This window comes from Camelus dromedarius, chromosome 26 (genome assembly GCF_036321535.1).
Source record: "Camelus dromedarius isolate mCamDro1 chromosome 26, mCamDro1.pat, whole genome shotgun sequence".
Lineage (NCBI taxonomy): Eukaryota > Metazoa > Chordata > Mammalia > Artiodactyla > Camelidae > Camelus > Camelus dromedarius.
This window is the reverse complement of record NC_087461.1, coordinates 9,026,752-9,053,351: the sequence shown is the minus strand read 5'-3', so window position 1 is coordinate 9,053,351 and position 26,600 is coordinate 9,026,752. Positions and strand designations below refer to the sequence as shown.

Sequence of the window (26,600 nt, the reverse complement as noted above, 5' to 3'; positions counted from 1 at the left end):
TTCCTTTTACGGTTTATAGGCAGCTGTAGTTGAATTTATGCCTGAAAACCCTAATTGCTTTCTTGATGGTGTAAATAGGAAGATTTTTATATGTTCGTTTTTACGACAGAGTCTCCATTGACCAGATGTTACATAAAAGTGCTGTGTTTCTTAAAATGTGCTTTGTCCCTTCAGCAAGCATCATAAACATAAGGGGCACCTAGGGAATTTCGTTGGAAACCAGATTTCTGGGTCCTGTTGCCAGAAAGTCCAGTTGAGAAGGGGGTGGTAGCGTCTAGAGGTGGTTGGTCCCCATTATCCACATCAGCTTTCCAATGTCTCCCCAAATAAAATAATAATAATTAATTAAAAATACAAATCTTATGTGTACTTTGATTCTGAAACATGAGAAAAAATTTTCCATGAAAATGTAACAGAGTCTATGCAAAAGGAGTGTGCATGCTTTGCAAACTCAGCTTAAAGATGATTTTCCAGGTTCACCCCCTGCCTTGCCCACACCTTCTAACCAGGTCCCTGACCCCTTGTTCTTGCAACACAGAAATCCTAGAGTAGCCGCTGTAAGCAGGTCTGGTGGCAGACCCAGAGAGTCACATTTTTAAGAAGTGCTCCAGGTAATTTTGAGGCAGAATCTGATTCGTTCTAATATTTTATCAGTTCCATCACAGCCACCTGCTACGCATGAAGTGTTGAAAAACCGGTTGCAGTTTAGTCAACGAAAATAAGATTTTTCTAACTGAACTGAATAGCAGCTCCACGCCCCGCCCCACCTCCCCCGCCTCCGGTAGGTAAGAGCCTAGTGCCAGCAGACGTGTGCCAACCACAGGAGAAACGCCCCAGGACGGACCGCTGTACAAACGACCCACGGCTTCTAGAAGACAAAGAAATGCATGCTTTTGCCCTTGACCTGACTGGTGTACCATCCACATGTGTTTTGAAAAGGCAAGTCACTTACATATTCTATATGTACAGAGAGCAGACTGGCTCTTTCTTACACAAGGAACACACTGGAATAAAGAAGCCACTTGGACAACGTTCGAAAGACACAGACTTCTCACTAGCAAGATTTTAGTAGACACAGAGCTAACACAGTTGCTTACCTGGACCACTGCCTTCACAAGCACCTTCAGTAGCTGGTCCTGAAATCCTTCCTTTCACACATTCTTGACCAAATAGTGGATTGAGGTACTTGGGGACTGTCCCATCAGGCCACTCTTTCCTTCCGTCCAGTAGGGTAGCTACTGAGGCAGCAACAGCCGTCTGCTGTCCCATATCCCCTTCCTCCTGGAGGGGTCTCACAGTCGGAATTCCTCCCATCAGGCCTGCCCTCGTCCCTGGACCCTCCGCCTTCCCGGAGCAGTGGCCTGCCCTTCGGCAGGGAGTCTCGGTTATTCTGAACGATTCTCTGCTTTGGCTTCAGGGAAGCACCGCTGCCTTCCTCGTCCTACATTGGCCTGGGCTGCCCTGAAACCCCGCCGGGCTTCTGTTTCTCAGAGGCTGGCTCTGCTCCTTGTGACTTGGCTAAGGGACAGGTTACTCAGAATCAGGACATTGCCAAGAACTCAAGAATCACCTTGGTCCAGGAAATCTGCACTTCTGGAGCTTAAAGCCCAAAGTCATTAAGCCCTTTGGACGTCTGTGTTAGCTCAGGCCACCATAATGGGACACTGTAGATGGGGAGCTTTAAACCGCAGAAATTTATTTTCTCACCGTTCTGGAGGTTGGAAAGTCCAAGACTGGGTTTGGTTTCTGTTGAAGACTCCTCCTGGTTTGCACATGTGGCCACCTTCTCGCTAAGCCCTCACACGGCCTTTCCTCTGAGTGCACACAGGGTGAGAGGGAGCCATCTTTACAAATCACATGAATGGAAATAGTATCTCATAATTTTAATCTGCATTTCTTATTAGGAGTATGAGTACATATTGTCCCATATATTTAGCAGCCACTTGTGCTTCCTTTTTTTAAATTTTTTTTTTTTTATTTTAAAATAGGTTTAGATTTAGAGAAAAGTTGCGAACATAGCACAGCCTCTCCTCATACCCCGCTCGGTTTCTCATACTATTAACTCTACATTAGTATGAAATCTTGGTCAAAATTAATGAAATCATATTGATGTATAATCATTACCTGAACTATTCAGTAAACTTATTCAGATTCCCCTAATCTTTACCGAACGTCCTTTTCATGTTCCAGGATCCCACCCAGGACATCACATCACATCTAGTTGTCCCATCTCCTGAGGCTCCTCTTGGCTGTGACAGTTGTTCAGACTTCCCTTGTTTTTGACACCTTGACAGTTCTGAGGAGCACGTGCTGGGTGCTGTGTAGAAGGTGCTGTTTTCTCTGACTTTTTTCAAGACTTTCTCTTTGCCTTTGTTTTTTTGCAGCTTGAAACTGATACGTATAGTTGTGTTTTTTGCCGTTGTTTTTGTCTTGGTTGGTGTTCTCTGAGCTTCCTGGTTTGGCATCTGTCATTAATTTTAGAAAGTTCTTGGCCAGTATTATTTCAAATATTTCTTCTGCTCTGTTCTTCTTTTCCTCTCTGTTGATATTCCAATTATGTCTTGTTACATCTTTTATTACTGTCCCATAGTGTTGGGGTGTTCTATTTTTGTTTCCATTCCTTTTTCTCTCTGTATTTCAATTTTAGAAGTTACTCAGTCTTTAGTGGGTCTATGTCTTTGGGCTGTGACCTTCACATGTGTTTCTCTAGTGCAATAGTTTTTCCCCTCTGCCACCTACTGAGAACAGTAAACTCTGTTCACAAGAATGCACTGGTGTAAACTTTTGGGAAACACTTGTGTTTTGAAAGCATTTTGGAGGAAACTGATAAGTTAACTAAAGAGATTACCACTTAAAAAAAAGAATAATCAGGAGAAAAAAATTATTCAGAGCTGAGTTCAATGACTAAACTTCACAAATAGTATGGCAAATATTTTGCTATGTATATTTATAACAATTTTTTTAAAATTCAGAGTTTTCATTTTTATCACTTGTACAGTATTTTTTTTTTTTGGCAAAATCTCATTGTTCCAAATTCTTTTACTTTTTTCTATTTTTCTGGAGTAATCTAAAAGTGCTGTGGATTTTCTGTACAAGCTATTAATTAAAAGATGCTTGTTTTTTAAAGGAGCTGTGGAAATTGATAATAAACCAATTAAGGAGGCTTTTTTTCCCCATCTTCATTGCCTTCAGCAGAAACCTCTCATTTGAACAGTAATTCCACTAGATTAAATGAAAATCTCTCTGTAGTCCTCAGGCTAGTCAGATCAACAAGGTAATCAAAATCTACCATAATCTCATTAGAAACAGCCAACAAAATATTTAGACCAATTATTTTTTAATAATATGTCTCAGCTCCAGAGCTGTACCAGAACACATTTTGAGCTGTTTTCACCTTATACCTACTGGTTTTCTGTGATGCATTTTAAAAAATAGGGGAAAATCTTGACAATAAACGTTAGCATTGAAATGGCAGGTGCACATAAGGGAACTTGTCTCCAAATTCAAAGGCAAAACATCACATATAAATTTAACTAAACAAACAAAAAAATTAACTAAACAAATATTTAATTTTGCATTTGGGGTTGGGTCTTCAATACATTTTCAAGTTGGATTATTAGCAATTAATTGAACCTCAAGTGTCGGAAAGGCAACCTGGATGCCACCGGGGGAGCGTCCATCTCCACCCCCATCATTTTACCCATAACTAACCTTATGCTTTGATAGCTTATCCTAAAAGTTCTTGTTCAGCAAAGGGTAGAGTGAGAAGCAGAAAGATATGTGTGGCCTGCTGATTATAATCCTGCCTGTTACCCAGTTATGACCCATAACGTCACAACTAGAAAAACACTTCAAGATTCTTCTGCCATGTGTTGCAAAATTGCTCAATTTTGTGAGACTTTCAGACTTAACAAGAGTGACAGCATTGGGAGGCCTTTCGAGGAGATTCTGCAGTGCACGCACGTACTGCAGACAGACATACCCATGCTGGTAAAGAGGGTGTCCCAGGTGACCTACACACTCTGACACCTCCCAGTCCTGAATGGATGAGCCAGCCTTTCCAAAGGAGACAATGAAGAGTTAAGTCCCCTAAACACCCCCCGAGCTATGGATCATGTCACCAAAGGAGACAACAGACAAACTACTTTAACAAGCAAGCACAGCTTTACAGAGAACGTATTTTGAAAAGGAATAAAAGAGAAAAATATATATAGTAAAAAGGACAATAATAACTTATGTAGCAGTTTCTATGAAAGAGGTGTCAAGAATACACAGTACTTGGTTAACTCTTGACAAAAGTCCTCATGGACTAGGAACTATCATGCCATTTCACAGGTTGGGAAACTGAGGCAGGAGAGATGGAGTCATTTGCTGAAAAATCACAACAGCTGTGACCGGTTTGACTCATGAGCCCCTGCATTCTGATTCAAGAGCCTATTTATCTTCACCTAGATCCCAGGCTGCTTCTCCCAGAACACGAGCTTCAATTGCTGGCTTCGGTAGGAAGAGAACTCTTTTGAACTTATTCCTGAAATGGCCAGAGTCCAAAGTCAACCCTGCCTCCCTTGCTATGTCTCTCCCCTTGCCAGGACTGGACAACGTCAGAGCACCTGCTGCGCTTTGTGACTTCATTAGTTCAAATCACCTAGACTCCTTTTGTTTTCAGTTGTGTGATGCATTTGAGCATCTGTGTAATATTGTTATAGATCTAAATTATTGCTGCAGGGACTAGGAAAGCAAGCAAGCAAAATATCTGCCAATGTTTCAAACAAAGTCTGGGCCCACAAGAGGAAAATGCTGCTTTGCAGAGGCAAATGTTCCCAAGTGAATGTCCAAGCACCAGTGACAGACCGGCTCCTCTGTGGCTGTTATGGCAACTGTTACAGCAACTGAGCCTGAAGAATCTGCTTTTTATACCCAGACTCTCATTTTGACTGATCGACCTTCCCCCATTCCTGTCCCCAGTTATGACTTCCCCACCATGTACCAATGATCCTCTCTTTTTTTTGGTTTTCTAGAATTGTCCTTCTTTCTACCCATATTTCTGCCTCTGGTATTGTTCATGTTGACTCAGATCTGTCTCCTGGGTGGCTCTTCTCTGGGTCTGCTGCTGCTCTCATCTCCAACTACACTTCACTCCCAATCCCAAGGAGCCAGTGCTGATGAGATGTGATCTGCCAACACACAGGAGAAACTGAAGGGCTTGTGAATATGCAATTCACAGAGCCACAGGGAAAGCAAATACAGTAATGTTGGTAAACCTGCTGAGTCTGCTGCTGGACACTGGATAGTTTGGGGAAGAGTAAAGAAGCAAAGAGGAGAGCTAAGATGAACTTTCAGGAGGTAAATTGCAAAGAATCAATCATTCAGATACAGCAAAGCAGACATCACACAAATTATTTTTGTGTCCAGGAATCTTGAGACCTGAGTTTGTTACTTTAAATTAGTGAACCAAATTGCTTTTGTCCAGCATGTATCCCTTCGGGACTTCCCTTCATGCATCAGATCACCAGCTACCCACAGTAAATGATAGTGATGATGATGATAATAGACAAAATAACTTCATTCACTTTTACACTAGATTCAGAAAGTTAATGGATGCAATGCAGTGAGGTTATATACTTGAAAGATGATGGGGTTGGTATTTATAAATCAATCATTATGAGTAATAACTTACTCTCTTCTGCTCTCAAAAAGCTTTTTGTAACTGTTATTAATCAAGTCCCTCTAAAGAGCATGAGTATTATTTGGGACTACAATTAGAATATTACTATTCAAAAGCGAGAATAAAAAAGAAGCTGGAAGATTTGGTAATATACTTTCTGAAAACCCAGTCAAAATAGTATGTGCTATTTTTTTAACCTCTCTTATTGGAGATTTAAAGCGGGAAAAAAAACCCAAATGATTATTGACCAGATAAAGGAAATTAGTCTAAATTTGAATTTAATGAACCATAGCTCAATGAATAACTTTTTTTCCCCCTTGGGAGGTCTACTAAAGAATTTGGAGGAATGGGGAGAAGGGAGATACAGTTGTTCCTCTGTCTCCAAGACACACCTTCCTCCCCCCATACCAAAATCCATGGATGCTCAAGTCCCTTATATAAAATGATGCAGTATTTGCATATAGACTATGCAATCCTCCCACATACTTTAAATTATCTTCAGATTCTATAATACTTAATACAATGTAAATGATATGTAAATACTTGTAAATGCAATGTAAATGCTATGTAAATAGTTGCAAGCACACAGCAAATTCAAGCTTTGCTTCTTGGAACTTTCCAATTTGGGGGGGGGGGTGTTTTTGCTGAATATTTTTGATCTGCAGTAGATTGAATCCCTGGATACGAAACACATGGATATGGAGGGCTGACTATATATTTTACCTTTGCTTCTTTGACTTTTCTTAGTGCCATGTGTTCATTTTTCAGATATTAAACATTGTTTACCTACATTACCTACACTGAACACACATATGTTATTAGTTATCACGAGCCAACTGAAATAAAATAGATCCAAAATTGACAAATTAACCTTAGACAGTGCTGTGTGTCACTTATATCAATTAAACTGGAAAAAGAAAAAAGAGATTCCTGTGAAGTAGGTTTCTCAATGCAACTGTTTTCATACCCTGAAAAAAAAATCTAAACAGTTTTCTTATTTAATCCCCAACTTGAAATTCATGTTGAAAGGAAAGGAGGACAAATCCTTCATATAATCAAGGTAAGGAATACATTTTCATCATTTTCCTTTTAATTCATGTCATCTTTGATTCCTAATCTCATGTACAACTTGCCTGCAATTCCACACACTGTCTTAATTTTGCCTCAGTATCTGTCTATATACTTAAAATCTGGGGGCCAGAATTATCTGGATAATGTCAACTTGTCTCTTCCGCATTCTACAAGGCATCGTTTACTGCCCCCTCCCATGCCCCACTTTTCTCTCATCTTAGCTGCAGTATCCATGATGGACTCATGAAAAAAATACCATTAACTAGTGATGTTTGCAAGAATTAGAAAATCAAATCCTCAAATGTAAATCTACTTTTTGAAGCTTTTAAAAGATCACCTTAGCAGCCCACAATTAAAAAAGAACCAATTAAAGTATTCATATGGAAAGGAAATAAAACACAAGGTAATTTGCAAACACAACTTAGCGGTACTTTTAACGGGAATATTTGTATGAAATGCACACAGGACAAGTTTTTTAATGCCTGGAATGTTTGCATTCTGATGTATTATTTAAATAGAAAGACAAACGAATGCTTTCAGATTCTGCTGCTAGTGAACCAGAAAATAAGATGGTATTTCCAACTCATCATGTTCATTATTTGTATGGATGATTGAGGCTTTTGAAACTTAAAATGCTTAATAAGTAAAGATTTGTTTTTACAGTTTATAAATAAGTGACTGGATATTTAGTTTTTATTTACATTTTAATTCTTAATTTTACTCACAATGAACTATATATGTATATCTATATATGTATAAATACATATGTATATGTATTCATATATAATATACATATACACACATAAAGATGGGTCACAGTAAATTATGTATGTATCTGTATTTTTAAACCGTTTTTTTGTTTTGAAATGGTATTGGTCCTAGCAATAACACAAGACATTATCTGTAAGTTCACTTTAGTTGAAATTAGCATCCATGTAGAGTGAGAGATTTGAAGGAGATATGGGAACTGGGGAAACAATGAGGTAGGAATGAAGGGGACTATGATTTAAAATATACACTTTAACATTCCACTTTCTTCTTTTCCTAAATCCAGTGTAGAAACACGTGCAAGAGGAATTTGTAGACACATTCAAAGAGAACTGAGAGTCAGTAGAGTATCTGCTCACTTCAGTTTCATAGACACCAATGTGTTCCTACTTTAAAATCCCAGCCCCTGGTCTATTTCTAACAGCTTGCAGCCAATTTTATTTAACCTGACTTGTAGTTGCTATTTTTCTTCCAAGCCTTTCATGGTTAATAACTCTTTCAGGATTCGTAAGATGATGAGCATTTGTCATGCAGGTCTAGCTGATGGTAACGCCTAGTTAATCAGAAGGGATCCATTGAAAAGATGTGACTCAGAAGTCCCCGTTTAAGTTGGTCTTAGTTTTACTTGTGTCCTAATGGATCCTTGTGGCTGAAAACCCTTGCAACCAGAATGGCAACTCAAATGATGTGTCTTTCACTGGCTTTGGGCACTAAAACCCACGCAGAAGTATTGAAAAATCTGCTGCTTTCTTTACCTTTAACCCCCTCACCTTGCCCTGTCCTCCACTGCCAGATTAGGCCAGATCTGCCTTTTGCTCAAAGAAACCCAGTGCTTGCTGGATATCATCCAAGGGCCTAAAGTTCGAAGTTCACATCACTCTTCCCATCACCCCTTCAATAGACTCTTACTCCAAGTCTTCATTCAAGACAAACAGATATACTTGACAACCCTCCAAATATGCTTAACATTCTCTTGTCTGGAGTGTCCCTTCCCTCTTTACCTCTTCTCAACTGCCTCTCTGCCTACTAGCATCCCACCTTCCTTTAAGGCCAGTGTCAAATGTTAGCTCTTTCACAAACCTGTTCTTAATTCACCCAACAAGAGTGATCTCTTGGAGCAACCTTCTGCTCCTCCAGCACGCACAGTCAGCCTTGTCCTATAGCTTAGTCACATACTCCTTCCTCTTCTTAGATCCGAAGCTCCTGGAGGAACCACAGTTTATTCTTCTCTCCACAAACCAAATTATCATGTACTGTGCCTTTCACAAAGCAGGGGCTCGGCCAGTATGGACTGAACAAGTGAACTGCAGAAGTGTAGACTAGCTATTTATTTAGCTGAAAACTTTTACAGGAGATTCTGGTTTCATTTTGGAAAAACCTCGGTCAGTGTCTAACTTATCTCAGCTGTGCCTCTCTAAACAGGGTATGGATTTATGTCGGCAAGTGCTGTCCCTGCACATCTTAAGTCAAAGATAAACAAGGTTTCTTTACATTAGTGTTTTCTTCAAAGCAGATAGAGATCATTCAAGACACCAGATTTCTCACTTATTTTGAGGATCTTTTCAAAGAAAAATGGTACTTTGAAGCAGTAAACATGATATAGCCATCTGTTTGGGTTTTTTTCTCACTAACTCAGCTAAGGGAAATCTTACTTTATATTGGCTGAATTGCTGACATGACTTTTAAAGATAAAACGATTTGAGAAACTGCAAATGCCAAGTTGCCCATATTTTCACCACTGTGTGTACAGATTTTGAACAAACGTGATTAATAATTCACTTTTTAAAATTCAGTGGAATACTGGCAATGTAAGTGTCAGAAAACATACCTAATGCTCATATTATAAGATAACCATCTTTATATCATACTTTAAAGATACGACAGGACATGAGGTAATTCGTGGCTTATGGGGGCAGTCTTTTAACTTATCATTCTCCTTTTCATCCAATCTTTCAACACATTAATTGAGTGTCTATTAAATGCCTAGAAATTTCTAGCACCAAAATACATGGTAAGCTCATAAAGACACAGTCTTTGCATGAATTTTACTTATGTATAGTCCTGTTTTTACACAAAATTAAATAGCCTCTGAACGGAAGTCATTGGTTTCCCTTAAAACCAGATCTTCTGCTTAGGGTTTGTAATTTTTGTTAATAGCATCCTTCCTCTCTCTTGGTTTGAAGCCACAAAATCAGCAAGGCCCTCAGTATTTGTCACATAAACTACAGCAATATTCTTCCAATTATATGTACTAACTTCAGTCTTTTTAAACGCTAAGGCATTAATACAAATGTCTTGATTCAGCTTCCTAAAGTTTAATACATATCTAGTTAAGGACTAATGACTCAGACTGACTCTTGAGGTACTATATTAAATTGTCCCAGCCTACTTTTCACACCTTAATGTTTTTTGTAAACTTACACCAGCTTCATTGAAACTCAGTCATTTACTGTTCCAAACATACTCCACCAACTTCCTCTTCTGTGTAGTATTTATTCAAGATGTTCTTCCCTGTCACCTTCCCTTCCTTTCCAATACAGTCATAGAAATTATAAATTCCTTCAAGAAGTATCTTCAATAATAAAGTCTCTACAAATCTTAAAGGAGTCTAACAGATGTTTGAGCTTCATCATCTCTGGAAACCAGTATTTCATTATTTGTATTTTCTAAGGAATTCCACAGTCTGCTTCACCGTGTCGAACAGTTCACTAGGCTACAGAACTGTAAGGCAGAGGTAGCTTTATTTACCGTTGCTCAGCTTTTATTTGCTTGTTGGTATTTCTGATTACAAATCTTCTGGATCCTACATATATTCTAAGCTTTATACTAAAATATGGTAAGAGTGGCCACCATGGTTTCCATACCACCTTGAAGACCAATAATAAAACCCAGTGAAGGGAAGGGACTTCAGGCCTGGGCTGTCCACAGACTTTTCATCATATCTATGGATTTCTTTTAACTTGTTTCTTTACTTACTCTTCATGCTTTTCTCTCATTCTTCTACTTTTTCTATCACTCCGTGTTAGGCAAAGAGTGATATTCTCTGGCATTTTACTTATTTCTGCTGGTAGCACTCAAGGATTACATTTTCTGACTCCTGGGATGTACTATTAAAAAATGATAATTGCCTCTCTAGGCTATTGCTAAACTTGAAACTAACCTCCAAAGTTTATGGAGTAAAATAAAATGAAGAGAATTCAAACTGAATTTCAGGGTTTATTTTTAAAACTCTCAAATGAGTTGCCAGTCAACATAGGTGGCATTAAAGGGAGGGAAAAACCCAAATAATTAAAGCTAGTATAATGTTGTTTTGCATGTGAATGTAGATATATACGTATATATATTTATAGCTATCAATCAACTATATATATTAAAAGAAAATAAAAATATTTCCATAGCTTCTCAAGCAATTTTTCTTTTTGGCTCTATTCCCATTCACACAGTCTTCCAAATTACCAAAAATGAATTATAACTACCTTTTTTTCTGCAGAAACATTTTCCCAATAGCTATACTATTTCTTAGGTTTTATATATACCCATGACTTTGTGATAGAAGACAACAGTTTTCCCAATAAATGTCCTTTTTGAAATATGGAGTAAATTAAAAATAATAACTATGGTGAAACTGTAAAATATTTAGGATGAATGGGTAGAAAACCACTTACCCCCAGTTGCCACAGTGATTTCACGGAGGAAATGGCCATAAAATGGGAAATCGAAGGACAGATTCACTCTCTGCAAGGAACAATAAGCAGAAAAGAAAATCAATAATGTGCATTATAGTAAATGGAAAATGAAGAGTCTTCTACTTAAAAAAAATTAATGATGCTTCTACTTCGCACCACTATTATTGTAGCTGACTTTAGGAACCTGAATTTTAGATGGAAATAAAGAAAGAAAGTTCCTTAGTAACTAAATGTTTAAAATATGTGAAAAGAGTAAAGTTGGGCTGTTAGGGTCTGTTGATTTGTTCTCCACTTACAAAGGGAATCTAGAAGCTTCAACTCTGAATTGAGCTCATCTCTTTAATATCACCATTGCCTTCTAGGTGTCCACTACAAAGCACGTCAGCCATTATGATGAGTAATTTATTTTAGAGTTTTTTTAGTTTGATTAGTTTTCTCCAGAAGAGTAGAGCATGTTATTTGTCAAGTTTCACTAAATGAATAATAAAAATATTTTATTTTACATAATTACATATTCAATTTATCTTCTGTACATCCCATAACAAAAAGTAGTTTTATGGAACAAGATATTTTGCACCTACAGATCTAGACCTGCAGATATTTTTAATTTTTAGATGCGATGACACCCCCTTCCCCCAAGATTCAGTATACAGATGACCCTTGAACAATATAGGTTTGAACTGTGCTGGTTGGTTCTATTTATAAGGCATTTTTTCCCCAATAAATATAGTATCTGTATTTTTGTTTTATAGATCTTTAAATTATCTAAGTGTGGAGAAAAAATTTGTGTCTGATTAGAGATCACAATATGTGAAATCAGAAGAACTTGGGTTTGTGTCCGATTCTATCTGAACTGTTTCTGCTTTCAGCCCTTGGGTGAGTCATTTGTCAATCCCTTTGTTTTTGAGGCAGAGATAGTGTGTGGATTTTCAACTGGGTGGGGCTGGGCACCCCTAACCCTCAGCATTGTTCAGAGGTCAACTGTTTTATGGCCACTTTTAAAAGCAAAGATTCAAAGAATAAAATGCTGGTCACTAGAAAGCTACTTTTACTTTGTATGGAAGAAAACTGGGGAGACTTAGGAAGAAAGTTCATAAAGTTTTTGCCTCCTTTTTTTTTTAAGTGGGACCTGAATCTATGCAGATATGTGTGTGTATATATATGTGGGTATTTATATTTATTTATTATTGTATATTATATGTAAATATATACTAGTATTACATATTATATATAAATATATATACAGTAAGATAACAAAAACAAAACACAATAAAGCAAAACAAAGCAACAGAAACCCTAGATTTTTTGTGTGTTTGAAATGATAGGAACTATATATACTATTATTAGGCAAGAAATAAGAAAAACAGTGAGCTATAACAAAGATGATCAGCTGAAATAAAAGGATCCTTAGGGAAATTAATTGATTTCAAGCCCAACAGCATGTACAAACCACCTATAGTAAAGGGTTTTTATATTAAAATTCAATGATTTCTATATTATCTCTCCCAATACACAAATTTAAAAAAATAAAGTATAGCTAGATTGAATTTAGCTCTTTCCAATTGTGCAGATGATTGCATTTTTTACACCCATCAGAGATTTCTAGTGACTTGTTTGGCATGACATTAGTCATTCAAAATTTATGGTGACTTTCAATTAGGTTTCTTTCCTTTTTAATGAAAGCGGCATCTTCGGACAGAGTTTATCATCATTTTCATTTTATGCTGACTAACGGGAACAACAAAACCTATTTTCACTGCACTAACTGAAATGAGTGGTTACTAAAACCCTGAAACAAAAGCTTCAGTGGCAGAATCGTATATCTCAAAGAAGATGTCAGACATAATTTTATACGGGCACTTGCTGCAGCATACTGTTCTCTGTCATTCTAATTTACTTCCATGCTTATGAGCAAATTGGTAAAATGTACAGCCCTTTGGCATTCTCACTTCCAGAACAGGAGTTTGGTTTAAACATTGATCACTAAGAAACTCTATCAATTATAACCCAGGTTGAGCCAAAAGAATGTGACATCAGTTTCTCAGCCACAACAAATATTTCAAGATTTTAGAAGAAAACTGAGATAAACAAATACATAAGTTAGACTTTTTTTGAGAAGTAAATAAGTCCTCAAAAAAAATTGCTGATATATCCTCTTGAAGAGCGATATCAATGATTGAAATGTTTTCGTGTTTAAGTGTCCAGCTTACTTCAGTGAATCACCACAGCCTGGTTCACGCTGATAAGAAGTAGCAACGGCAATTTAGGAAGGTGTCACCTTCTCAACAGTTGTGAGATCTACCCATTTCTCTCCAGGTACTGCTGACACCCTTCCCCAAGTGTAGGTCACTTACTGCAGTAACTTGCTCACAGGTGTCTTGGCTCCATTATCCCTAGAAGTCATTCTCCACACTATCTACCATTCACTCCCCTACTTCAAATCATTCAATCTAGAATCCCACTGACCCTGGAATTGGGCCAAAATAGTGAAGGCGGGTTCTAAGACCCACTAACTGGTCCCTTCCACCTTATGATTTTCTCTTCACATTCTCTGCCCCAGTCAGCCTTCTAGAACATCTTTTAGTTCCTTAAAACTGTCATCTTTAATCCTGGGCTCTGGTACTCCAACATGATGTCTGTTCTGACTGTAATAGTCTCTCAGCCTTGGTTGGTCATGGCTTCCATATCCTTTAAGCCTTGGCTTAGCTTGGTTGGTACCCTAAACCTGACATAAGGACTTGGAGCAGATGGTTTGTTTGGCAGGTGATCCTAGGAAGCATCAGCTAAAGTAAGCAGGGAAAGTGAGACAAGGAAAAGAGAAAAACAGTCACAGGTATGTAATTGGGTGTGTTACCACTGTGGCCAGTTCTCCCCTTGGAGACTCTCTGGGAAACAGCAGGGAAAACATGCCTCAGAACATTTCACTGGAGGTCAGGAGGCTAGGACATTTATCCAGCAACTCCCATCTCCTGTTGATCAAAGGTTGCTCCCAGGGTCAACTGACTCCACTCTTCCCCAGGGACATCCTTGCCCTTGCTTGCAGCTTCAGGCAGAAAGAAGAGACCTAGAACTTCAGCTAGGAAGTTGCTAGTATGTTAGGAAGTGCTTCCCACAGTCTCAGGTGAACTCAGGGAGGTGGAAGGGATATGGGGCAAAGTGTCAACAGGGACCACTAAGTGTCACACCCTCAGAGTCTTATCATGACTTCTTAGCTCAAGTTATAGTTCGGACTCTGTTTCACCTAGCACTCTTTATATATACATGCAGACATAAAACAATCGCCTGGGGTTCAGATCTAACTGCTTCAAAGTGAAACTAACTCAGCATCAGAGTGGTTAAGAATAGCCCAAGAGGGAAACTAAAATTTGAACCCGGGTTTGGAAGACAACGAAGGTAATGCTCTTAATTACTGAGATATTAACCATAAAGTGATAACAAGTGTCACATTTAAAGGCAAATTTTTGAACATTATTATCATCCTCCCTTAAAACACATACACACAGACACACGCACATTACTAAAACATGAACAAAAGCGGTTAAGCACTAGAATTTTATGAGGCACTTTGAAGCTAAAATATTATATATTCGATATAATTGCCCTTGGGTAATTGGATCATTTTGTTGTCTTAGTATGGTATATAAAATAGACGTTGAGGGGGAGCTAAAGGGAAGTTTTATTTCTTCATTCATTCGTTCATCCAGTCAAAAATCATTTACTCAACACCTATATATAGCAGGCACTAAATCAGAGCCGGAGCATCAAACAGTAAGCCCCACCCAGTTTCTTTCTTCAGGCAGTTCAGAAGGTGGTGTGGGAGAGCATCACAGAAGGATAAGCAAATAGGGACTAGGCAGGGGCAGAGTAAGGACCTAGAGAGGGCACCTAACCTAGCGGAGATGGCAATGAAACTCTTTAAAAGGACCTACCAGAAGCTATGTGATTAATTCACATAAAAGCTGGGAGTGAGGGACAGCAGTCTAGAATAAAGAACAGGTTTCTAGCTGGGTGACCGGTGGACCATAATCCACCAACTGAGATGATGAATACTGGAAGAAGAGCTATTTCAGTTAGGTGTGAGAGGACTTGCTGTGTCACTAATTATACATCCTTTAAGTACATAATAAAAATTTTTTTTTAAAAAAACCTTCAAATTGTACATGTAGCAAAGGACTCTTCCACAACCAGAAAGGCTAACAGAACCCTGGACATTGTCACAAAAAGGCACTGTAAACAAAAAGAAACATAATATTGAAATTTAGTTTACTTAATTGGCGTAATTACCATACCTTGAACATTTTTCTATCTTGGATCTCATCCCATAAGAAATATAAAAGAGAAAAGGGTTTAGGCAAATTGTCATGTGAAGATATAGTAAATTAATTACCAATCTGGGCAAACAAATACAAAATAAAAACTCAGAAGTGAAACTGTAAAAAGGGTATGTGACATAAATAAGATCAACTGAATTCACTAATTCCTTACATTCTGCAGAAACGTTAACTATTTGAAAGGAGGCGTGTCATAATTTTGAGCCAAGCATAGGAAGTATCACGCGGGAAAGAATAAGTTTATGAAACACTGTTTGAAGACTTTGTAGAAGTCTATAAATAGATTTTAGGCGGTCTTTGCAAACTGATGGCAGGTACAGCCATATGTGACTGTGACTTTTAAAACCGGATCATGCTCCCCCATGACATGCCCCATGAAATCATGTTGGGAACAGACTACTAGAGGGAATTAGAACCATACTCAAAGATTGCTAAGTGCGGCCACACCTCTTATTGTCTCTTTCATGTATTTTTCTTGTGCTTGTTGCTGTCTGGTTTCTAAGTATTATGATCTCTGCTAATTCTTTTTTAATAACACAGGAATTATAATCCTATGTAAATGTGATTCCAGTTTAACTTGTTTGCCTGTTTCTCAGTGGTATTACAGAGATAAATTAATTAGTAAGTGCCCATAAGGCCTTGAAGACCGAAACCTCCTAATGAGAGATGAGAATCTGGAGTGGGCATTTATAATCCTAAAAGCTGTTTAAAATGTCTTTAATAAAAACTGCCTTTGTTTTAAGACAGCTCCTTAGTTACAGTAATAAAACTACACTTTTTTGCTTCCCTGAGCCTTTATAGCATCTTTATAAGGTATAATCTTTTTTTTTTATTAAAAAAGGACTAAATTTTATTGACAAACTGCTGCAGACATTTTGACATAGGTTTAAGCTACCTATTTAGGCAGTCTTACACATGTAGCATTTAATCTTCCAAGAACGAAATGGGAGGATGGTACAAATCCAGCTAGGACTTTAACTTATGTACAAAGTGGATTTTGATTCCTTTTTCATTCAGCTGCAGTGTCCCTTTTTATATCATGCTAGTGTTGAGACATACTTGACTAACTACCTTGGGAACAGTTCAATATTGACAACTGTCAACTTAGGAACATCATCAGCTTTTGGCCCCAATGTCCAAGTGAGCTTTTCATGGAGTGTAGAATCTCAGATGGACAAAATACTTTGTCTTTTTAAATACTGAAATTTTAATTATTAGTACTATTACTGAAAGGTTGTTTGTGACTAAAAAGTTCTGCATCAAATTCAATTCAGGTGGCCAGCCCCTCTCCCCAAATCAACCTGTTCAAAACCTACTTCCCACTAAGTATCTCTCAACATCGTATGTCTGGGGCTAGATTTCAAAACCCACACAATGAAAGTGTCAGTTTTACAAACCTGATTTTGTTGTTGTTTTTAAAATCAATTAACGTTAAAAATTGCATCAACTATTTAATTCATGAGGATCTTTCACATTAAAATTTAACCTTAAGATTCAACCACCATGTGCTTTTTAAAAGAAACATTCTTAGAGACATCTGAGCTCACTTTTACATGGTGGCACCTGCTGCCATTAACGTTTGTGCTTTTAAATCTTATACAGCCCTGAATCTTGAAATGTGGCCTAGTTTGGGATTCTGCAACTACAACTTTACGGGATGCCTCAAATCAAAACTAAGAGAAAGTTACCAAGCCTTAATTTCAGAACCTTTAAGCAAGCAACATCACTTTTGAAACTAACAGGTTTTGTGGGTTTTTTTTTTTTTTACTCAACTTCTTTTTTTATTATAGAAGGTACATTTCTGCTTATATTTAAACAACAAAGGAAAAAAGCACCTACACGCTTAAAAAATTAATTCGATATTCCTAAATCTATTTTAACTCATTTTAAAATACTACATACAGAAGCCAGAATGCAGAGTTAAGAATGGAGTAAGAAGGTGGGGAGAAGAAAGGGACCACAAAGAAAAACACTTAGACAATTACTTGTCTGTTGTGGGTAAAGCAACGGGAATCCTGGGAGTTACAAGAAATCAGTAACAACTTTGCTCATAACTGATATTTTCCCCTCATGTTTGTTTTTAATAATGTCCATACGGGTGTTCTCTATATGCTCCCTTCACTGGCCTAGCTGGAGGGGCCTTCAGGGATGGCCTGGTCCCATTCCAGTCATCTTGGCCATATGCTTCTAACAATCTTGAACCTCCCCATGTCCATAGTCATAATATTCTGAGTCCCTTTGGCTCTGGCTGTAGGAGCCTTCGTAGCCTTCATAACTCTGTTCTGCATATGTATCATCGTATCCATATTCTTCGTATGTTTCTGGTGCAATGGGTGGAGGCAAAGGTATTCTCTGGAGGCCGGCTGTCCATACCCTTGGTGCTGGAGCACCCCTCACAGCGGGGGGGGGGGGGCACTCCTCGAGTCACAGTGGCACCTCTGGTGATGGCTCCTCTCGCTGGTGTACCATGCACTAAAGCCTCTCGAGGTGGTCCAACACCACGGCCCCTTGGAACTGTTGGAGGAGGTGCCGCTCCCTGGCCTCTCACTGGCACTCCACGTCCGCGAGAGCGCTCTGGTGCTCCACTCAGGTAGGAAAGCTCTAGAAACTGCTCCTGACAGATATCATCCATCATATCTGGTACTAGAAACTTCTTGACTTCCTCCACAGCATGGGCCATAAGAGCATAAGCGTCACATGGGGGTCCAAAGAATTCAATGAAGACATGCAGATCCATATTCAAATGGGGTCTGCACCTTTGCGCGGCTCTTCGTCCTTGGCTTTGCCTCTCACTGAGCCCTTGCCCAACACAGAAATCTTTGCACCAGTCTCTTCTTGCAGGGTTTTGACTATGTATATCCCTTGCGGTCCAAGGATCTTCCCCACAAACTTGAACTTGGGATACTGCTTGGCAGGTATCAGCACCCGCTCCTTCAGCTTCATGTTCCAGTGAGAAAATAAATCCAAGTAATGCTCCTCATCGTCCTTTTCTGAATCTCCTTTCTGAGTCTTCTCAATTTCTGCCGTCTGCAACTGCATGGCGTGAGCGAAGGACGGGTCGAGCGAGTCCTTCTCGGCCTCGGGTTCGGGAAGGTACTTGTTCCCCGGCTGCATCCTGACAGAGGCGGTCGCTGGGGTGGGGGTGCGAGGGCAGCAGCGGGGGCGGCTGCGTGGCGGGCGAGGCCCGGGCGCCCCCCCCCCCCCCCCCGCCCCTGCCCGCGGCCGGTGAGGCAGCGGTGGCTGCCGATAAGGGCCTGACGCACTGAGGGGTGGGCACCTGAGGGTCCACGGTGCCGCTGCGGCCCGAGGGCCGGCTCACGCCTGCGGCGGGGTGGTCCCGGCGCTGCACTGGGGAGGATGTGCGACCCAAGGGCTCCAGGAAGCCACGCGGCGGCAGCAAAGGCCCGAGCGGCGGGTGCCGGGACGGGAGAGCGGGAGCGACCGAAGCCGACCCCAGTGACCCAGGGAAAGACAGCCTATAAGGTATAAGCTTGATAAAAGCAGCTTGTGGGAAAAAAATAGAAGTAACTCCTCTTCCACTAATTGCTAATCTCTCAAGTTCATGATAGCAAAGGGTCCAGAGTATACAGGCAGTACCCAATTAGTTAAGAATGAATTCATGGGTTAATCATTAATTTCTATAAATACATTTTAACATTCTATTTTTAAGCATGCAAATAATTTCATGTGTAAGGTGCATATGTTTGCACCTTGAGCCTGGCGAATAGACGGGACGATGAGGATGATTGGCTAAGTGACATTTGTGCTATTTTTTTCAAAGACAATTTCAAAAAGGAGACCAAATAAATTGGAGCTGTATCAGTTTCAGTTTATTTATTTATGCCAAGTATTCACTTTGAGAGGAACTTCAAATTTTAAGGTAAAAATACCTTTTTGTTATTTACATGGATACTTCTAGTGGTCCTAGCTTTCATCTGAAATACCTGAATAAATTATCTTATTCCCAGTAATATTTATATCTCTAATAAATAAAAATGATTGAATAATCATTCTTACTAGATAACTTTTTATAATTATGGATAAATTTAATTTTTAATTGAGATGTGATATATTCTTTCATAATGCACAGAACAATTGACTTTCTTGAACCTGAATAAGGTCTACATAAAATTCATTCATCTATAAATGCTTAAAATAGATTACTGCTACTTACTCCTTTGTTAACCATAAGACAGATTTTACAATCTTTTAGTGGAACTAGACAGAGCTTTATTTTTAAATTTTCAATGGTTCTTCCCTAATTTTTTAGTGATCTAGCATGGTTTTGGAGTCAGACAGACTAGCGGTTACAACCCAGCTTCGGTACTGAGGAGCTGTGTGATTTCATAAATCCTTTAACCTCTTTAAGACATCATTTGCTCATCTGTAGTCAAGACATTTCTTCAAAGGGTTATTTAAAGGATCAAATGATGAAATGACACCTGGACCTTCATAAGCAATGAGTCAAAGGAGTCAATGACAGTTAATATTATATTACATACATGAAGATGTCTGGCAAAGCACTAGTTCCTTAAAACTAGTTTTCTAAACAAAAATAGCTCCCTATTTAATTCCTAATAAATAGATGGAAGTGATTTGATATATTTTGTTTCTAACTCCAATGTAGACAAATTGCTTTTCTAATAGAATCATATCACAATAAGACATTATGTTCCTTAGCAATGTTATGATGTCCTCATTTTTGTTATATTAAAATAACCGTAATTACTGTATTCACTGGTGTTAGAATAGAATTAGCATTTAAGATACGACATTATGCTAAGTATTTTGCCTGCATTTAGCAAGTATGAATGCTAAAATTAAAGGTGAAAGTATGACAAGAAACAGGATGGACAAAGTAGCTCCCAGAAAGATACTTGGATATTACAAAAGGAAAAACAGTGTTTACAGTGAAGAACCCGAATCTGGCAGACATCACCTTAAGCAGGTGATCAAAGTTAACATCACCAGTAAGGAGCCACACAGACATCAGGTACCTCCCGATGTGATGCACAAAGAAGAACAAAAACACCATTCCTGGGATATTCATGCCAAAAACAGAGACCTGTGTTTACTCATGAAGGAGCAGCAGACAAACCCTAAATCAGGATCATTGTACAAGTAGGGGATTTGACAGATAAATGCAATGTGGGTCCTGGATTGGATTCTGATTAGGAAAAAGGATACTTTGGGGACAATTAGCAAAATACGAATAAGGCCTGTAGATTAAAGAGTATCAAACCAACATTAATTTCTTGGTATTGATAATTGTGCCATGAATATGTAAGGTTTAGTATTTGGGGAAGCTAGGTGAAAGCTATATGGGAACTCTTTCAATCATTTTTGCCTGCTTTTTATAAGCCTGAAATTATTTCAAAACAAAACTTTACAAAAAAGGACATGCAATGAGTTCAAACCACTAGAAGCAGTGGAGCCAGAATGCCAATCCAAACAGGCTTGACTTCAAAACGCTTATGGCTTGACTATTTATCCTTCTATCTTCCTTCTTCTGTACAGACGATCTTTTCCCCACCTTATCAGACCTTCCTTAAGTGTGTTTCTTACCTACACTCTTAACATTGTCAGTGATTTGTGTTTTTGTTCTCGGTAGACATAATTTTCTTTACAATGTAATAATAATGAAACACAGCTAGAAAACTCTCAGGTGCCTGAGGCAAAAGCCACACACAAAAAAGAAAATCGGAGTAAAGTTACAGAGCTGTCTTCTCAGATGCAATGCACCGGATCCCGGGGACGAGGCTCACAGGGCCAGGCTGGGTGGAGCCAGTCTGAGCTGCACGCCACTGAGGTCTGACGGCAACAAGGTGGGGCCTTCTCACCGGAGGATGGGCGCAGCCTCAACAAACTTCTTTTTGCACATCTGAGGATATGATGCTTCCATTTCTTATCCTCCAAGGATGGATCCAGGGGCCAATCTTCTAAACTAATGGAACAATTTTTTTTTAAATAATTCTTAATGGTAATTGCCTTTCACTGGTTTATTCGCCTATTTAACAAATATATTCACTTTTAAAAGTGACACAAAGTGAAAGATAGTACAGTGATATAAATATGAGTATATACACGAATGTGTATGGAGATACAGATATAGATAGAGAAATTTAAATCATCGCGTTTCCATGACAAGCTACTATTAAAGAGAGAAAATGAACTCTGGAGAGGCATTTACTTGAGGACAACAGCAGTGAAAGCTTCTTTTGACATACCCTAAATTAAGATCCTGTTTCCAGGCCATAAATGAGCTGAGAATATTCCAGAAACAAAATAGCTGCTGTGGGCAGGATAATTCAAAACACTTTTATCATGTAGGAGTTTTTTTTATAAAATGCAGTGTTAACCAACTCTCACACTTGGGGAGGAGCGAACAGGACATGGATCATTAATCCAGTGACTGAAAACACTGGAAACCTAATTAAAAGATCAAAATGTTCATGGAAAAGGGCTAATCAATATGCAAATATGCAGGCAAGGGACTGGCTTCTTTTAGAAATAAAGCCCATCAATTGCATTGATTTTCCAAGTTAGAAATTCTAACTGCTTCAGCACTTTTTTCTTAACAGAACTGAGAACTTAATTAACCCTGCATATGGAATGACACTCTGCATTGGGACTACTCATAAATTAGAAAACAACATGTAAACATTTTTCAGTTACCTGACACTTGCTCGTATGAACTGGAGATTAAGTGAACTATCATCGTAACTTTTGACCTCTCACGCTGCTCGCTTTCCGGCAACACTGGGCTCATGGTAGCTAGCCTATACTTGCATGCTTTGAGACTTTTTCAAATTAGTTACGTGAATACCATTCATGCAGAGTTCAGAGCATAAGACTGTTCAAGGGCACAAGAAAGTAAAACAGGATTTCATAAGGAAGCCCTTGGAGGGTAGGTAGGGAGAGGGGAGACCTAGAAGAATTCACTTCTGAATTTCTCACACCGCTCCGGAAGCAAGGCAGTGAATTCTACCAGGCTTCTTAAACCGAAGTCTGCATGGCAATCACTTCGGGTTCTTGTTCAAGTTCAGATTCTGATTCGGTAGGTCTGGAGGGGAAAGGGGCTAAAATTCTGCCTTTCTGACAAGCTCCCAGTTCTGCTGTGACTGCTCCAGGGTCAGGCTTTATGTCATATAAATGGTCTTTGAGACTCAAAAACAGTGCTGCAAGGAAGCTCTGACATGCATGAAAGGGGTTAAAAGGATAAACAGACTTGATTCTGGATAACATCTTCTCACTTCCCTGGTAGCACTCATTTGACCTGACATTTTCCATTTAAGGAAGTAAAGGATGGAGGTGCCTCCTAGCTGAGCACCTTTAAAGCCATGGTTTGCAAAACCTCTTTGCAGCCCCAGTACACCTGTGGGCAATGACCCTGTGGTTACTTCCTTGACCGGGGATCCTCACACAGGGCAGGGCAGGAGAAGATTTCCTATGAGCTTCTCCTTTACAGTCTGAAAAGGCCCTCCCTTGCCTCAGTTGATTGTCATCTATCCTCCCTTCTTTCCTGTCACTGGAAAATGACTGTTTTCAAGGTAAAATGTTTGCATGAAGATGTTTAATATCAGTCTTAACAGACATCTCTGACATGGTGCCAGCCTCTGCCTTAAGCACTGTACAGAAGTTGTCATTCCATTCTAATGATGACCTTAGAAAGCAGGTACTATGATCATTCCCATTTTACAGCTGAGGAAAGCGATTAACAGAGAGTAAAGGACACACTTCGAGTCCCCCAGCTTGTAGTTGGCAAGAGCGGGGACTCACATCCAGGCAGCGTGCTTCTCAGTCCCCGTGTTTTCAACACTCTATCAACCTGACCTTCAACTGTAAATCACTGCCCAGCTTGAAATGGATTGCTTCCTTAAAACAGGTTTTTGATTAATCAAACCTGAGTTACTTTATAGAGACAGCACTGGGCATGTGCAAGATCAAAATCCATGTCTCCAGGCTGACCCTGGAACCAAGAGTCTTCAGTTGATAAAAGTCAAATAGAAGTGTTGCCCCTGCGGCCCTTTAAGAAATGAGACATCCTCTGATAAGGAAAATTCAGCTTCCAGCAGCGCAAGTACTTTGAAACTAGCCAATCAGCTTCCGAGTTTGAAATTTCCCTAACCCCTTAAAATTCGCTGCAACCTTGGATCTGAGAGATGGATTTGAGCCCCGCCTCCTGTCTCCTTGCCAGTCAACCTAGCAATAAAGCTCCCTCCTTTCTCAAACACTGGGTATCACGGTATTGGCTTCTATGCGTGTCAGGCAGGGAGCCCTTGCTAGTAACAAGGTGTTAAAATTTAGAATTCAGTTCAGGCAGAGTTCATCAGAAGGGTGACTAAATAATTCAGAACTTGACTACAGGCTGAAATGAGAACTTACGACAACTCCAATTTTAACTCTTCATCCTCCTCTGCTAACATTTCTTCTTTTTTTTTTTTTTTTAAAAAAAACCTTTTTGCTTAGAAATCATTACAAATTAAAAGTTACAAGAATAAGGCCAAGAGCCTCTACATTATTTATGCAGATTCACTAATTCTTAACATTTTGCCACAGTGGCCAACTTCTGGGTTTTTCAAAAGCTAAGAAAATTGAAGCCTCCTGACACAGCTTCCAAGAGCTGCCCCTTTAGGACACCCTACCGGTAAGGTATCCATAGCGTGCCCTGCAGGGATCAGGACCCAGGTGCCCAAACTCGGCCTATTCATCAGGGGTGAACCTTACTTGGCATCTCTTCTCAGATGGTGGCGGCATGATGTGAAATTCCTGGCAATCCATCACTAATTGTAAGTGGCTAAAGGTGTTCCACTTCTGGTCTCAATGGCATTGGGCCAGAGCACCTTCAGGCAAGAAAGAAATGCCGACTTTCTGTGGCTGGAATTCCAGGCACCGCAGAAGTTCAGATGGGAAGGCAATTTATAAAAACAAACCATGCGAGATCCTGACCATTTTGCCTAGGGCAACCATCCACCACTTAAGTCACAGGCTATAATTTAGGAAGAAGAATCAGACAAAAATAAAGATATTGAAAATAGGTATAAAATTATTTTTAAAAATATACTGAAATACTAACTTGTCCAGGAAATCTCAATCCTGGAATGTCTTAAGTCTCTTATCTTCTATAATTTAAGTTTTTTCACAAGAATTATGCTTACTTGCTTTTAGTTGGATTCACTCTTAAGGAGCATTACAGTCCATCTATATTTTGCTAACTTTTCTGTGCTACAAAACATTTTCCTTGCAAAAAAGCCCTGTGAAAGCTTTATCATTTAATAACTTCAGGATGAGAATATGTTTTGCAGTCATGTTATGTAAAATTAACCCTGTTAAGTCTTCATGGGGTCCTAGAGAGATCTCAGAAAAGATGATCAAAAATAGGTCACAGAAGAGAATCCAGGATGAAAGAAAGGAGTAAATTTATTCCACCTGAGAGATGGCTGCACATCTGTGGGGTCCCTTTTTAGCAGCCCTTACGATTATAAAAGATTAATGTAAAACCTTCCAAGAGGGTTTCACAGAAACCTCAAGTATTCACCTCACTTGTAACTTTAAAAAGCCAAGTAGATATTTATCTATCTAGGATTATTTCACAGCCATCATTGGTAACAGAGAATGTATGATCACCTCCTGGGACTCTAACTTTACGTCAAGAACATCCCCTATCCTGTGCCAAAGACACAATAAAGAGAAATGAGATTCAACTGAACTGAAATACGATAAACTCAAGCATGAGTTTTAAAACAGAAGGTATGTTCTTGCTTTCAAAAATGAAGGTTTGTAATATGGGTAAAAATTGAACACTGTATTCATAAGGCTGCCGTCTTCAAGAATTTCCAAAGCCCCTTTGATGTCTAAAATATTAAATGGGAAAGTTTAACCTGTGTTGTTAATGTTATTGGTGGAAGAGTGAATGGATCTTTCCATGTCCACTAGCTTCGAGGCAGGTGGACCAGCTCACTTGCCTGGCACGCAGAAGAACTCAGTTACTCTGATCGCATATGCACTTTGTGGAATGGAACAAAAGAAGGCTTTGTTTTCCATAAAAGGCCCTCAAATAATACTTTCTTCAAGACAGAATTACTCTCAAAATTGATAAATGACATCAGTATGATGATGATGATGATGATATATTATGATATTAATTAAACCAAAATGAAACTCGAGAGACACATGCATATAACAACTCATCCCTGTCTGTTATTAACCTAGAGGGAAATCCTGTGAATGAAGACAAGTAAGGCCAGGTTGGTGAACTGTGTACGTCTCGCTTGAAATGAAACAACTCACAAGACAGAATGCAGCAAGTTTATTCAACCAGTCAAAACTAAAAATAAGTAAGAGCAACTTATGGTTGGACACTGTGAACAGGACTCAGGCAGAAATGTGTGGTCTGGATAATAGCCTAATAGAGATAGCAAATTAAATTGTCTTTTGTGTTAATCATTTAGAAAAATAAGCAGTCATCAACAGAGTTTTCTGATGCACAGAAAAAAAATGAAATTGTGCAACATGAGAAAAAATGGACTAAAGTCACCACAGGCATCCAAACATCAACATTATGCAAATGTAAGACCGATGGAAATGCTAGTTGAAATGATGTTATTTTTCGGGGGGGGGGGGGACTCCAGAAAACCTAATTTTTGTTTAATGAAGGTTTCTATATATATTCAAGTAGTCTGAGGATCCCCACGGAGACCAGTACAATTTTTAAAATTTAAAACAGTCTGCCATCCACAATCATACAGGGTTCATCAAAAATTTTACCTGCTTTGTGACAGAGAGATAGGAGAACAGGACTTCATTTCATTTTTCTTATATGAAGAATCAATCTTTTGACCAACATATTTTGTTTTTTAAAAGCCAGAGTGTATCTGGCAAAAAGCACATTGGCAATTTCTTGGCAAAAAGTTATATAGAAATATAATACAGATATAAATATACAGATACATTTCTATCTATCTGTAGAGAAAGACGCTGGTAGATTACTTAGGAATTAACTTATTTTGGGGTTGCTGGTTTTTGTTGTAAAGAATTAGGACTCTCAAACAACAGTGCCTCACTATCTCATTGTTGTTT

At 38.9% G+C, this 26,600-nt stretch overlaps 1 protein-coding gene and 1 pseudogene across 1 annotated transcript in view; both read right to left on the bottom strand.

Annotated features, from left to right (window-relative positions):
• The window catches only part of PLXDC2 (plexin domain containing 2), a 335,747-nt gene that overhangs the window by 140,342 nt on the left and 168,805 nt on the right, over positions 1–26,600 (bottom strand). Inside the window, exon 4 of the mRNA XM_031444726.2 lies at positions 11,170–11,239. Within this exon, the coding sequence (XP_031300586.1) occupies positions 11,170–11,239 (70 nt within the window). The remainder of the gene's footprint in view (positions 1–11,169; positions 11,240–26,600) is intronic.
• On the bottom strand, positions 17,371–18,650 carry LOC105084925 (KH domain-containing, RNA-binding, signal transduction-associated protein 1-like; annotated as a pseudogene).